The sequence below is a fragment of the Cnephaeus nilssonii genome (genome assembly GCF_951640355.1).
Source record: "Cnephaeus nilssonii genome assembly, chromosome: 21".
NCBI classification, from domain to species: Eukaryota; Metazoa; Chordata; class Mammalia; order Chiroptera; family Vespertilionidae; genus Cnephaeus; species Cnephaeus nilssonii.
Window position 1 is genome coordinate 20,592,253 of NC_137092.1, and position 13,986 is coordinate 20,606,238.

The window sequence follows — 13,986 nt, forward strand, 5'->3', positions numbered from 1 at the left end:
GAGAGGTGAGGGAGAGAGGTGAGGCGAGCCGCGCGCGGAGGCCACGCTGGCAGGGCACCCAGAGCAGGTAGCCAGGAGAGGCACTGTTTTGGGGCTGCTTGAAAAAGTTTGGTTTGTGAACAAAACAGTTTCCCTGGTGACTGCGAATCCACTGCTGGCTGTCTCTTTCTCTGCCCCCATCCTTCTGGTGTGGTACCCAGAGGTTGCCTTCTGGATCTGTGTAAAGAGCTGGGCTAAGTATGAAGTGCTTACAGATCCTGAGAGTAAGCCTGCTGGTTCTGGCTGGGTGGGCACTCAGCACTTCCAGCTCTGAGCCGGGCTGGACACATAAGAGATCCCTGGCTCAGAGGAGACACCTCAATGAGATGCTGTCAGAGGGAGAACGCTGTTGGCTAGGGACCAGGGTTCAAAGACCCAGAACTTCTCCCCAGCATCACCTCTTTGGGGTCTACCCCAGCAGGCCTGGCAGCTCCCTGAGGCCCTACCCATTGGGGGACCAGGACACCCACCGCGCAGGACGCAGCAAGCCAGCTGCTGAGGGAATGGCTGTGAGCGGTGTTCCCCCAGACCAGACTGCACGTGCAGCAGTGAGGACGGGGGTTGAGCAGCTGGAGGCCTTGTGGGTAGGGGATGGTCCTATTGGGCAATGGGAGCTGCTGAGAGATGATGACAATTATCTTGACGATCGAGGATCCAAGGCGTCTCTAGGTGAGGCTGGGACTTGGGAAGGTTCAGCCACAGCTGCCACCATCACCACCACCTTCACACGCCAGAACACCGGAAGGAAGGGTCCGGCCAAGCCCAGGCACCGCCGCCAGGCGGTGAAGGGACTGGCAGAGGGTGTACAGGAAGACCCGGATGTCTCTCTCGGGCATTTCCGCCCTTGGCCTAAGCGTCCCCTTATGCACGGGGTCAGAACCAGTTCTTCAGAGGACAGCGTCCAGAATGGCAGAGGGAATCCCTACTGGGAAGCAGAGACCTCGAACCCCCACGGAGGAGGACTGCCCGTCTTGTACTTCTCAGGGAGGCGGGAGAGGCTGCTGCTTCGCTCAGAAGTGCTGGCTGAGGTTCCCCGGGAGGCGTTCACAGTGGAAGCCTGGGTGAAGCCGGAGGGAGGGCAGAGCAGCCCCACCATCATCGCAGGTAACGGCCCCTCCTGGGATCCCTGGGCTCCTTAGGGTGCGTTTTGCCTCATGTTGGTTGGGGTCAGACCTAAGGGTGCAGAGGGGAAGGGGACAGAGCAGAAAAGCCAGGAAGGGCCAGCCAGGAAAGACGGGCGGGGGGGGGGGGGGGGGGGAAGGGGGGCGGGACAGAGCCTTTCTTCCCCAGCACAGCAGGACTCCAGACCTCCTCTGTAGTAATGGCTTTAACCACAAGAGTGTCTGTCCCTGGTATTGATCTGCTGGTCTATACATGGTGCTGGCACTTAGGAGACCTCCGGCCCCCTTTCCTACTCTTCCTTAAAGGGGATGACCTCTGGTTCTTTGTCCCTGGGGACAAGGTGTCCCCCTGCACTTCCCATAGTCCAGTGCGAGATACCCAGGCAACTTTAAAGCCCCATGAGGATGCAGGGGCCTGGGCAGTGAGTCACGGCTAGGGAGCAAGGTGGCCAGGGCATAGACACTGAGTCTGGACTGGTTTCCTTTTTTTTGAGCAGTCCTGCAACTTTGCAGGTAGCTACTACCTGGCTGGGTACTGGGGTCCCGTAACAGTTATGTGTGAGCCTAGGGACATCAGGGTCCACTGGAAAAGGTGGGCACAAGCCAGGACCCTGTTTTCCAGCCCTGGTTATTGTGAGAGGGACCTAAAAAAATGCACCTGTATAATTCTATAGTTTTCGTCAGAGGCAACAATGGGAACATTACCCATGCTTATATAATTCCATTATACCCAGATCTTGTTTTTCATGGAAAGTCACTCAGAAGAACAAGGGAAAGATTGGAGTTAGGAATAGCTATTTCTTGTGCCTTACTGGGAGGGGCGGGGGGGACGAGTTTCAAGCAAGGGATTGGGGGATAAGATCTGCTACTCTATCATTTGGCATCATCCCTTTGCATCCTCCAGGACAGAACCTCACACAAGGCTAGGCACATGTAGAGCCATTTAAATCTTATTAATTTGGATCATCCACAACACCCGTGGATGTTTCCACTCCCATTAAATGGACAGGGAAACCAATGCCACATGAAGCATGCCAGAGGCAGTTTGGGAATGGAGCTTCTCAGCCCCAGTGCTTGACAGCGGTCCAGATTAAGACTTCTCAGGTTGCTGGATGCCTGCAAATAAGTTTCAGATTAGAGGAAGAAATCTGGAAGGAGGGAGCCTCTTTCAATGGGATGTTGCTGGAACATCCCTGCTGGACTCACTGTCTCCCTCTCTTTGGCTGTGATTTCTCCTTTGGAAGCTGGGATTCCCAGGCTCTAGAGTTGTGTGGTTTTGCTTTATTTTATTTTGGGGTAGGAGAGAGCATGAGGGGAGGGGAGAGAGAAGGGGCTGGGCTGTAAATAGGTGGGGTTAGAGAGAAGGGCTAAGGAAATCCTTATTCTGGGGCCAAATGGAAGAAATAATGAGATGATTATCTGACCAGAGTTGGCAGCGCCACCGTTTTTCCCAGCTGACATCGTGCTGCCTGATCTGGCTTCCTGGTACTCATCTGCCAGGGAAGCTGTGTGCTTGCCTTCTAGACTGAGACCTGCGACTCTGCTTACCCCTCCTCTCGCGGTAGCAACATGGGGACCTGTGAGGGATTAGAGAAGGATCCAGCAGGAATATAGGAGGGAGCTCTTAGAAACAATTGCTTTGGATTGTTAAAACCCAAACCTGGGGAGACAGACTTTTGATGGTGGGTACCTGACCCCTGTCCTGACCTTTCCGTGTCCTTCTGTCTCATGATCTGCACAGAGGAGAGTATTGTCCTGATTTGATTCCAATTATAGCATTCCTTGTCACGCCTCCCCCAGCCACCTCCTGTCCATCTCTTTCCCTTTCCCACCTGTCCATCATCACCAGCGGCCCCCCACCTTGCTCCAGCACACACACTCAGATCCTTCTCCACTGTGCCATCTGAACTCTTTTAACCTCCCTAAGCATGTAAAATTAGGCAGGAAATCTTTTGCAGACAGTCTAGCTTCTGGGGTTTCTTTCTCTTCAAATCAAAGTGGCCCCTGTGGTGTACTGGTATTTCCCCTGAAGTCCACACCAGAAAGGTCAAGGGGAGGGAATACTTAGGACTGTCTCTTCTTCATCTTCCACCCTATGTCTTCCTTCAGTCTTGCGCACATCAGAAACAATTCAAGAAAACTTGGGTAAAAGTCTGGGAATGGTAGGGGCTGGGAAGGCCTTCATGCCTCAGGATTCTAGCAACCAGGCTCCCGAGGGTGTAGATCCTTGCCTCCTCATTGTGCTTAGCTTCTTAGGCTTCACTGGGGGCCCTCTGGTTGAGAACCATGCAGAGGTCAAGGTTGTCCCTCTAAGGAATAGAGCTCTCCAATTTGCACTCATTTACTCCCATCTTCCCTCTCTTACCTTAGCAATGGCTTGCTAGCAGGCCACTGCTTGTTCCTGGAATGATTGGCCTCCACTTATGGAGAATGGCAACTATTGGATCGGGTTCCTGGGAGCAAAATACCATTCAACCAATGATTTTCTGCTGTCCCACTGATAGCTCAAGTGCTGCAAGACTTGGCTCCCACACTTTTCCAACAGCTCTCAAACCTGAACTTCTATATACCTAACAGACCTAGTTTCCTGGTTCTCAATCTACCCACCTTGGAGCATTTTCTCTTTATCAAAGACCTCAAGCAATTCAGCCACAGCAGCCATGGTAGAGGGACCCCTGAGGTATGGGGCCTTGGGGAATACTTGCCACACGGGCACTAGGTGGCAGTGTTGCTTCATGCATAGGAGAGTAGGCCAGCCTCTGGAAGCCACATAGTGGGGAGCCAGTCTGACTTCCTGAAGGGCTGTCCCTACTCTGGCCTCTGAGCTGTATTTAATCTTCCCCTTCCAGAGTGTTGCTGGTAGGCATCCCTTAGGGTCAGCTTCATCCAAGTCTTATTTTGTAGGGCCTAGGAGAAGGGGCTGAAGTGACATTTGGGGGATTGTGACTAACTTTGCCCTTACAGCAATGAGTAAGGTATATAAGTGTCAAATTATTATGTTGTAAACCTGAAACTAATATATTTTATGTCAACTATAATTAAAATGAGCTTTACATTCCAGAATGAAAATTAGAAGGAAAAAAGAAAAAAATCAACTAGGGTTACCTACCTCCCCTCTCTCCAAACTCCCACATTCTTCCAAAATAGGAAGTTGGAGTCCAGAATGGGTTGCAGAATACTGTTATTTAGGGCTGAGGACAATGCAGGCCACACTGACTATGTGCTGAGTTTCTTTCTGCCCCTGAGAGGTGAGTAATGGTGCTGGGATCCCAGCAAATTGACCTTGTGAAGTTGCCCATCTCCTATAGCTCGGAAACAGGGCAGCAAGATCTAGGCAAGAGCTGGGGGGAAGCTGCTTCGGAGGAGGGGTCGGGCAGGTTAGGGATTTGTGCCACCCAGGAGTATCCTGAAGTCAGGGTCAGGAGCCCATTTGGATGGGGCATTGGAACTCAGCAGTGAACATATGCCAAATTCTGCCTCATCCTGGTGTGAAAACTTTAAGCTCCAGCACCCACCCCTGAAATCATCCAGTTCCTTTTCCTCCTCCTCAACTTCCTTTCCTCTCCTCAACCACAACATACACAGAAAAAACCCTTTTATTAGGTTCCTGTTCCCCTGTAATTGATTTCAAATGTTCCCTGAAGTGGCCCAGCTGAGGAGCTACCTGCAGCTCCAGTCAGCAAGTCCTGGGCAGGACTGGGGCCCAAGCCCGGGTTTCTTCACTCCACAAATATTTATGGAGTGCCTTGCCATGCAAAGCGCCGTGGGGAATACAAAGATGTCTAAGAAACTGTCCCTGGCTTGAAGATGAGTCCTCCTCCTCTGGGGATCCAAGTTTTAGAGTGTCTCCTGGTGCAGAACTTGGGAATCAGACAGCCCTGGAGTCGGATCTCATGGCTGACACTTCTCAGTGCCGGGATCTTTCGCATCGAACTTTTCAGAGTCCTGGTTTCCTCAAATCAAAATGAGATAAAGTCTTGCAGAGCTGTTAGGGTGTCATGTACGTAGAGTGCCTGACACCTGGCTTGAGCCTCGATCTTTATTTATGATGTGTCATTTAGGACACAGAGGCCATCAGTACTAAGTAACCTTTGTATGTTTGGTTCTGGCCCACAAACCTGTAACTTTTACTTAGATGCGGTATTAACTTCATTTCCTTAGATTGTTAGTTTGCTCATCTGTCAAATACGAACGGTCGTAAGTAGGATTTTTTAACAAAATGGTCTCAAGATGATTGAGAACTAGGTAGAATCAGAGGCCTTAAAGAACTCTATTTTTAAACTCATTTGTTCTTTTTTTTTAAATATATTTTATTGATTTTTTACAGAGAGGAAGAGAGAGGGATAGAGAGTTAGAAACATCGATGAGAGAGAAACATCGATCAGCTGCTTCCTGCACACCCCCTACTGGGGATGTGCCCGCAACCAAGGTACATGCCCTTGACCGGAATCGAACCAGGGACCCTTGAGTCCGCAGGCCGACGCTCTATCCACTGAGCCAAACCGGTTTCGGCTCTTTTTTTAATATAATTGATTTTTTTACAGAGAGGAAAGGAGAGGGATAGAGAACTAGAAACATCGATGAGAGAGAAACATCGACCAGCTGCCTCCTGCACAGCCCCCACCGGGGATGTGCCCGCAACCAATGTACATGCCCTTGACCGGAATCGAACCTGGGACCCTTCAGTCCGCAGGCTGATGCTCTATCCACTGAGCCAAACCGGTTTCGGCTAAACTCATTTGTTCTTGTTGAGCCTGAGCAGTATTCATTCTGATAACCTGGGCATTGGTCCTAAAGCTTCTGTAAGGTCACAGATGCATTGGGGAATCTGATAAAAGCTGTGATCTCTGCCCAGGAAAGTGTGCAGTTTCTTGCAGGTCACACAACTTTCAGAGTTCTCGGATTTCCTGGTGGTCGGAGGTTGCTGACCTTGGGTTTAAAGCCCCTTGTTCGGAGGTTGCTGACCTTGGGTTTAAAGCCCCTTGTTTAGGGCTTGTTGATAGCTTTTTCTGTTCTGAATGAACAATGAGGTTTCACAGGCTGTGGTGGCAACCACTCTTCCCAGTAAGGGTACTCTGTTCTGAGGGGAGGAGTTTTATTCATGTGTACGATGGCGCTTCGCAGAAGACAGATTCAAAGAATTTCAAAGGAGGGCCACTTGTGCTATCCCCCCTTTATCTAGCAGGACTCCATGGTAACCACTGAGCCACATCCATGCCTTCCCAGAGCTTCTCTGAAGATGAGGGCCCACCTGTCAGCTGCCTCTTCAAACAGTGCAGCAATGGTCAAAGTCAGTGTTTGCCCGGGACCCATCCTACTGTGACAAGGATGAGATCCCTGAGTTTGCTTGTGTGGACAAGGCAAATTAGCTTTAGTGTATAGGGAACGTTTTTTTCCGCTGGCTGTTTGGCTATCCAGAAGAGGCAATGTTTGGTTGTAGAAGTAAAACAGCTGTCTATGTGCCCCCTCCTTGGGCAGTCCACGCTGGCTGCCTCGTGCATGCAGCCTTCCTGGATTCCCTGTGTGAATGAGATCTCCCGTGTTTCCCAGCATCAAGTCCATCACATGCGGTCTCTGGGGTGCACATTGCTTCCTGCCTTGTTAGTTCTGCATGTGACTCATTTCTATCTGCTAAAGTGCCCTAGGAGCCATTGCATGTCTGATTCATGTTTGCCATCCAGAATATTTAGCACAGAGCAGTCTTGGCTGTGTTTACAGAACAGATGAAGTAGAAACTTAGATGGCTGGATGTCCATTAGGAATGAGGAATCTTCTGAAACTAGAGCTCTTTGTGGGGAACTGGGGCAGTGGGCCTTCAAATTCGGCTGTTGCAGCCTGGGCAGGTGTCTCAGGGGCTTCTGAGGGGAAGTGCCAGGTGCAGGGCTGCCCTCCCACCTTCAGCAGGAGTATCTCCTGTCTCACCTGTTTCAGGTAAAGAAGAGTTTAGTTACTTTTGAAGTTGTAGTTACTTATACTCTAGAGCAGAGGTTGGTAAACTATGGCCTCAGAGCTGCATCTGGACCAAAGCTGAAGACTGCTTTTGTAAATGAAGTTTTGTTGGAACCCAGCCACACCCAAGTGTTCTCTGTGGCTGCTTCCATGCTAAGTGGCTGGATTGAGTAGTTGCAACAGAGACTGTATGGCCTGCAAAGCCTAAATTATTTACTATCTGGCCCTGTTTGTCAGCTCATGCTCTGGAACATTGCTTCTTAAACTTGGATATGCATAGAGATCACCTGGGACTCTTCTTAAAATGTCATGGCTGCCATGGGAATCCCCCTCACAGGGGATGCAATGAGATTCTGCCTCACAGGCCTCCAACAACGATGGGTGCTTTGCTGACCAAGGACGCAGGCACTGGGCTCGGAGGCCACAAGTGCCTTGGGGAGGCAGGAATAAAGGCACACCAGTTCCCGAGAGAGGGTCTGAACTCCTCTGATAGCCTACTGTCTTGAGGACTCTCAGACCTTGTAGAACATTCCTCAGACTGCATGGCTTTCACCCAAACTTCCTTCCCTCTTTCCTTCTCATGGACTGATGTCTCTCCCAGCCTTTCAGCCCCCCATAAGACAGTTTCTGAATCTGAGCTTTGGTGGTGCTCGCGCCGGCAGGATTTGGGGCCTGCTCTCTGACTCACAAGTGTGGGATCTGGGACTCGGGGGACTCACTTCCAGTGACAGCACAGAGGGGTTTCCTCTGAGCATGACTGTGTGATTGTCCTACTCCTCACATTCCAGCTTCAGTGCCTGACACTGTGACTTCCCGTTCTGTTCTTGTCCCCAGCTTTCCCTTCCTACCTCTCAGTGGGGCCGGAGCGCCATTCACTGTGCACTCTCCCCATCCTCCTCAGGAACGAGGTGGAAGCCCCGGCCTCTCATCATAGTTCTTGGATGGAGCACAGGAGTGACAGGGGCAGGGCTGAAAACTCAGAATCACCTTTGGCAGCCCCAATAAACCAGCCCATCTGCCTGTCCCCATCAAGGCTTTATTCTCTCTTCCCCTCCTTCCTGCTCTTGTTTATTGTTCCTCAGGGGCTGCCTGAGTCATTCAGAATTTGCACAGGGAGGCCTGGCTCCTGCTGGTTCCCTTCCTATTCTGTGCCTTGGGGAGGCCAGATAAACAGGCGGGGGAGGCTGCACCTTAGTTGGGATTCTGAGCCCGTATAACCTGAACATTCGTTGCCTTCAGTTCCTGATGCCATAAGCAAGTCCATAATCCCATGTTTCTTCCCTTCAGTACATGGAATTAGGTTGCTCTGGGGGCCTGTTATGTCCCTTTCTGCTCACATTATACAACCCATAATGCTTACACCTTCCAGAAAGCATAGTTCTATGTTAAGTTTGTGTCTGAAAAATAATAGCATCCTTTGCTCTTTGGACCCTTTCAAGAAGAGAACCTCCAGGAAATGAAGCATGGTAGTCAAACAAAAACATCCTGGTCTCTTTATGATTCAGAAGTGCGTGGCCAAGAAGAGCGGTTCTGTCCAAATATGCAATATGGTCACTTGAACCCAGAGTCTCAGAACCTTTTGAAGTCAAAGCATTGCCATGACAACCAGTTGGGATACCAAGGCCAGTCATTATGGCTCATTTTTTAATTAGAAGTCCAGTTGCTAATCAGAGGGGAAGTCACAGTGCTTAAAAGTTTATCAGCTAGTGAGTCAGCATTCAAGCAGTGACTCAGCATTTGATAACTTTTATACACATGATTGCTGTACATTCTGGGCCAGTTAGGGACAAAGTAAAGTCGTTTGGTTCTGTTTGCTTATCCATCCATCCATCCTACATCCAACATTTTTTGAGCTTCTATTAGGCGAAGTATCAGGCATTTAACCACGTGTTGGAGAATCAGGAATGAGAGAGGCAGGGACTGTAGCTGGACGGTGCTCATTGTCTACTGGACACCAACCTGGAGATGAATACAGCCCAGCCATTGAGAGGGCTAGTGCTGCCTAGATGAGTTTGGGGATGCCTCAAGGCTAGGGAAAGATAGCTGGTGACCAGACAGACAGAAGGAGGCCTGGGAGGCAGCAGACTTGGGGAAAAGAGAAGAGGACAGAGTTATTAGTGTCTGATGGCACGGGGACACCCAACAAACCAGTAGACCTGAGGTGGGCTCATTGGACGTAGCAGTTGGAAAATTGCTGGTGACTAGAGAGAGCAGTTTCACTTTAGAGTTTGGGGGTGGTGGGAGGGGTCTCCACATTCCAGCAAGTGGTGATGTGAATGAGAGATGAGGGAGTGAAGACAGTGTGGGTCTAGTGTACTGTACGCAGAAACTTGGCATGAGGGGAGCTGATAAACGTCAGAATAGACAGAGATTCAGAGAGGTTTTTCTTTCAGCTAAGAGATGCAAATTTCAGGGCCATGTAATTAAGCACTGGTAATCTAAAGCAGAGAGAACATAAGCACATAGGAAAATAATGGAAGATGAAGTCACAGAAATGTAAAGCATGCAAATGCAAGCTCAATTGTTCCAAGAAATTATTGAAGATACTTGACAAACACTCATGCAGTACTTACTCTGTGCTAGGCATGATTGTGGTCACTTTACAAATATTAACTCGAGGAGAGAGATGGAGAGGTTGAAGCAGAGGGGAATAGGGCATTGCCCGGGGTCACACAGCTGGTTCATGCAGTACCATGATTTGAACCTGAGGGCTCTGTCCCTAGAGTACATGCTCTTATCCAGGGTGTGAAGCTGTCTCTGGATTTTAGGGCAGGAGCAGTAAGGAGTGAAGGGCTCCAACCTGTCTCAACTAAACCCTTCTTTCTCAATCCCACTTCTGTGTCCTTGACTGCAGCAAAGGGCTCCATCTACTCAGGCGAAGGTCCACATCACATGTACCTGGGGAAGGTTGGTCTCGCCCATCTGAAGAGGAGGCCAGGCAGCCTTCACTTCTTCTGTGCTTTCTGTGCTCTTTTCAAATTCTGCAGGTAGCACCAAGTTCTTTTTTTGGGGGAATGGAATTCTTTTAACATAAAACACTTACAGGTAGTACTTAGCTCAATTTATTTTTTAACCTACTCACTAATTCATTTCTTTAACAGATGTTTATTGAGGGCAAAGTAAGAACTCAAGAACTATTTTTGAAATAGACTCCAACTTTATGCAGAATAATAATAAACACTAACCACAGCAGAGGTCTATTTTAGACATTGTTTGTTTCAGGGCACATTCATTATTTGAAATAATTGCACAATAGAATATCCTTCTAATTCGGCCCATGGCACACATCCTGAGCAGGGAGGCAATCGTGGGCATGCTTCCCTCCCTGGTTGTGGCAATCTGACTGGGCCCTTGGACAGAGTGCAGGGTGTCATTGGCCATACCTTAGCTAGGACCAGCCATGACAGAGGAGCAGGCCCAAGGACGTGGCTCCACCCATTCTGGTTCTTTGCCCACAGCAAGGTCTGGGAATTAGGAAAGATGTGCCATGGAAGGCAACTGCCTGTCTACCTGTTCCCAGTGCTTCTGTTACCACTTCTCCTATAGGACCTCTCCTCCCGGCCCTGCCGCCGACTCACTTGCAGCCTTCCTTGTCCTTAGTCCACCACTGTTGGTGGTTTCTATTTCCACTTCCTTCTGCAGGCAGAAGACTTCTGATTGCCTGCAGGCTTCTGAGTGCTTCTCTGGATCCATTCATCTATGTATCACCCCACACCCAAGATGGGGCCTTAACTGGAGTGGGCATTTAGGTTGAATACATGGATGGAGAATAATCTGGCCCCTTTCTTCTATACATAGAACTTGATTGCTTCTGACTCCCCAGAGTCAACAGTGTTCCTGAGTCAGGGAAGTCTTTTTCTCCTCTCCACCTGACCCACCTGCTACCAATTCCTGGCCTCTGTACAAGCGGTCTCCTCACTTTAAGTCGTCTACCTCAGTCTTTTTATCCATCTAAATTTTTTTCTTAACGTAGTGGTTATGGATTCAGGATCTGGAGCCCTCTACTCCCTGTGCGGACCTGGCAAGTTGAAGTCCCCTCCTCGGTGATGCTGGAATAAGGATCATTCTTGCCTGATAGAATTGTGACAGTTAAATTAATAAATGTCATGTGCTTAGAGCTATACCTGGTACCTGGTGCATGGTATGTGTTCAGTCAATGTTAGATGCTTTTTCCATCCTTCCATGGTGATGTGGTGGCAGAAGAAGGACCCAATGCCTTGCTCTCAAGTCACTGCCAGTCAAGCAGGCCAAGGCTGTCCTGTCCCTCCTCCCCAGGGCCTCCCCTGTCCCCAGCCCATGCAAAATCTCTCTTTCATGAGCTCTTATGTGTGGATATGCTTGCATAGCTATGTGATATGATTGAGCATAGAATTATTGGTAGTGAAACCTCGATGCCCTGGATTCCAATGAACCAGTATCCTCAACTTACCATAGTGTTTTAGTCATTCCACTTTTTAGGAGTTAGGTGCACACGATGAATTCAAAAGAGGGATCTAGTAGAAACAAACCCTGCCCATTGAGATGTGGGTTCAGCTCAGTCCTCTCCACCTTCTGTGGCCACTGTTGTAGGATGTGAAACAGCGAGGAGCTGCAGAAGGACAAGAACCTTGGATTCCTTCAGGGTGAGCCTAGAGATCCCAGGCACAGACTATCAGAACAGCATGGCCTCGTGACCACCTGGCCCAGCCAGTCTCTCCTTCACAGATGGGACCATGAGGCCCAGAGAGGGAATAGGACTTCCCAGACATCACATAGCAACAGGCTGGGACAATGTCCCAAGTTTCTTGGTTTCCAACTTGGTTTTATTTCAAAACTTCCAGGTCGCCTTTGATTAATTTACATCTCTTATTGGAAAGCAGTAGAAAACACTTTCTAAAGACTTCCAATAAGAAAAGGAAGCCTGGCCTTGGTTGCTCAGTGGTTGAGCATCCAACCTATGAACCTGGAGGTCACTGTTCGATTCCCGTTCAGGGTACATACCCAGGTTTCAGGCTCCATCCTCAGTAGGGGGCATGCAGGAGGCAGCCAATCAATGATTCTCTCTCATCATTGATGTTTCTATCTCTCCCTTCCTCTCTGAAATCAATAAAAATATATTTAAAAAAAGAAAAGGAAAAAATATGACTTTAGTTCTCCTTTAACCTGAAACATCAATTAATCAGACCACCTATTTTCCTTGTTCTTTGACTTTCTCACTCAGAGGTTAGTATTAAGTGTCCTCTTTGAACACTGGGCTCCGAAGACTCACTTGGGTTCAAGTTGAGAATGGATGCCCTGTATTCTCTCTGGTTTCTTCTCAGACTTTGAAACTGGTGGAAAAAGGGACTCTGGGCCTTTAGGTTCTGATTGGCAGAGTATTTAGGTTTGTGGGGTCCCTAGGTATCACTTGCTTCCTCGAAAGCAGTCAGGATCCCCTTGGGTTATTTGTGACCACATAGTAGAGGCCAAAATGTTCTGATATTACTAAGTAAACACAGGCAGTGCATTCTCACTGTGTGAATAGGAGACACATTGCACGGATCCAAACACTGTGAAAGTCATATGTTATTTCACTTTAAGAAAACCTGATAGGCAAGCATCTGACCTTAACTGAGTGACCAGTTGGGAGGTTGTTTTCATTGTGAGAGGATCTTGTTCGCACTACTTTAAACAAGATTCCCGCGATACCTCCACACCATGAAGTGTACAGTGGACACTATTTAAACACGTCTTGTTAGGGCAGCATTGATTCTGTGAACTGTACCTGGTAAAAAAAGTGCCAAAGAAAACTTCTGAGAGGGATCTCAAAATTATTTATTTGGCAGAGGAAAGGAAAAAAACAGGAAATTGGTGTTGGTGTTGCTTAGCTGAAGCTATACAAGCCAGTTCTCAGAGGGAACCTTGCTAGAGGTGGGTGAGGTTGTGGAGGAGGGGCTGGCATCCTGCTCTGGGTGTCTCCTGGGACCAGCCTGTGCTGTGCACTAAGGTGTCTTATCAAGGTTACGGAATTCAAAGTATTCTAGGCTCTAAAGTATGGGGCTTCATACTGCTGTCTTAGCTGATGCACAACCTACCTTCTGCATTTGGGGGTTTATAGTCTTTCTGTTATGTTGCTGGAATAAGGGCATGCTTTCCCATTGCTGTTAAGGAGGGAGATCAGATGGATAGAGAAGCCTGCAGGCAGCTCAGCAGCCCAGCCCACACCTTTCACATCCCAGATGTTCCTTCTGCGAAACCATAGTTGTTTATCCATTGGACCTTGATAAGCTGTTCATAGACTTCCATAGTTACAGGATCCACAGAGCTTGTTGAATACTCAGGAAATTTCATACTGCTCTCTAAGGTTATTAAAAATGGTTGAAATGACATTTAAAAAAATCCACATATTTAAAATTTCATTCCTTCTTTCCTCCCTCCCTCCCTTCCTCTCTCTTTCCCTTCTTCTCTTCCCTTTCTTCCTCCCTCCCTGGAATGGATCACAAAGTACAACTCTAAGGGAAATTGCCCAGGACTGGGGGGAGGAGGCAGAAGTCTGATAACTGTTCTTGATTCTTCTAGATCCTTAGTAGGAAGAAGTGGAAAGCCAACATATTCCTATAGGGGGTGCTGTGGTCACTAGCTGTCTTGACTCTGGAGAGTGAAAGGTGTAGGAGGGAGATGGGGAGGGGATTGCTTTTTACCAGACAAGGGTTCTTCTTTGTTAGAGGAATGGAGTTTTTAGAGGATCATTGTCAATTGGGAGGATGCTCTTGGCAGCTCTAACTGCCTCTTGTGGATTTAATTCATTGGTGAATTATCAGTCCTATCATGCACAAGACATTGGCCTTGATATAGTGAAAGTTGGGGGAAGTGTAAGACTGGCTTACCTGTTCTCAAGGAGTTTATAATACACTTGAAG

The 13,986-nt window shown here is 48.6% G+C and overlaps 1 protein-coding gene across 2 annotated transcripts in view; it reads left to right on the top strand.

Moving 5' to 3' along the window:
* Positions 1-239: 239 nt before the first annotated feature.
* The window catches only part of PAPPA2 (pappalysin 2), a gene marked incomplete at its 5' end in the record, with an annotated part of 212,529 nt that continues 198,782 nt past the window's right edge, over positions 240-13,986 (top strand). For both annotated transcript variants that reach the window (XM_079762097.1, XM_079762098.1), the window contains one exon: positions 240-1,143. In XM_079762097.1, the coding sequence (XP_079618223.1) occupies positions 240-1,143 (904 nt within the window). The remainder of the gene's footprint in view (positions 1,144-13,986) is intronic.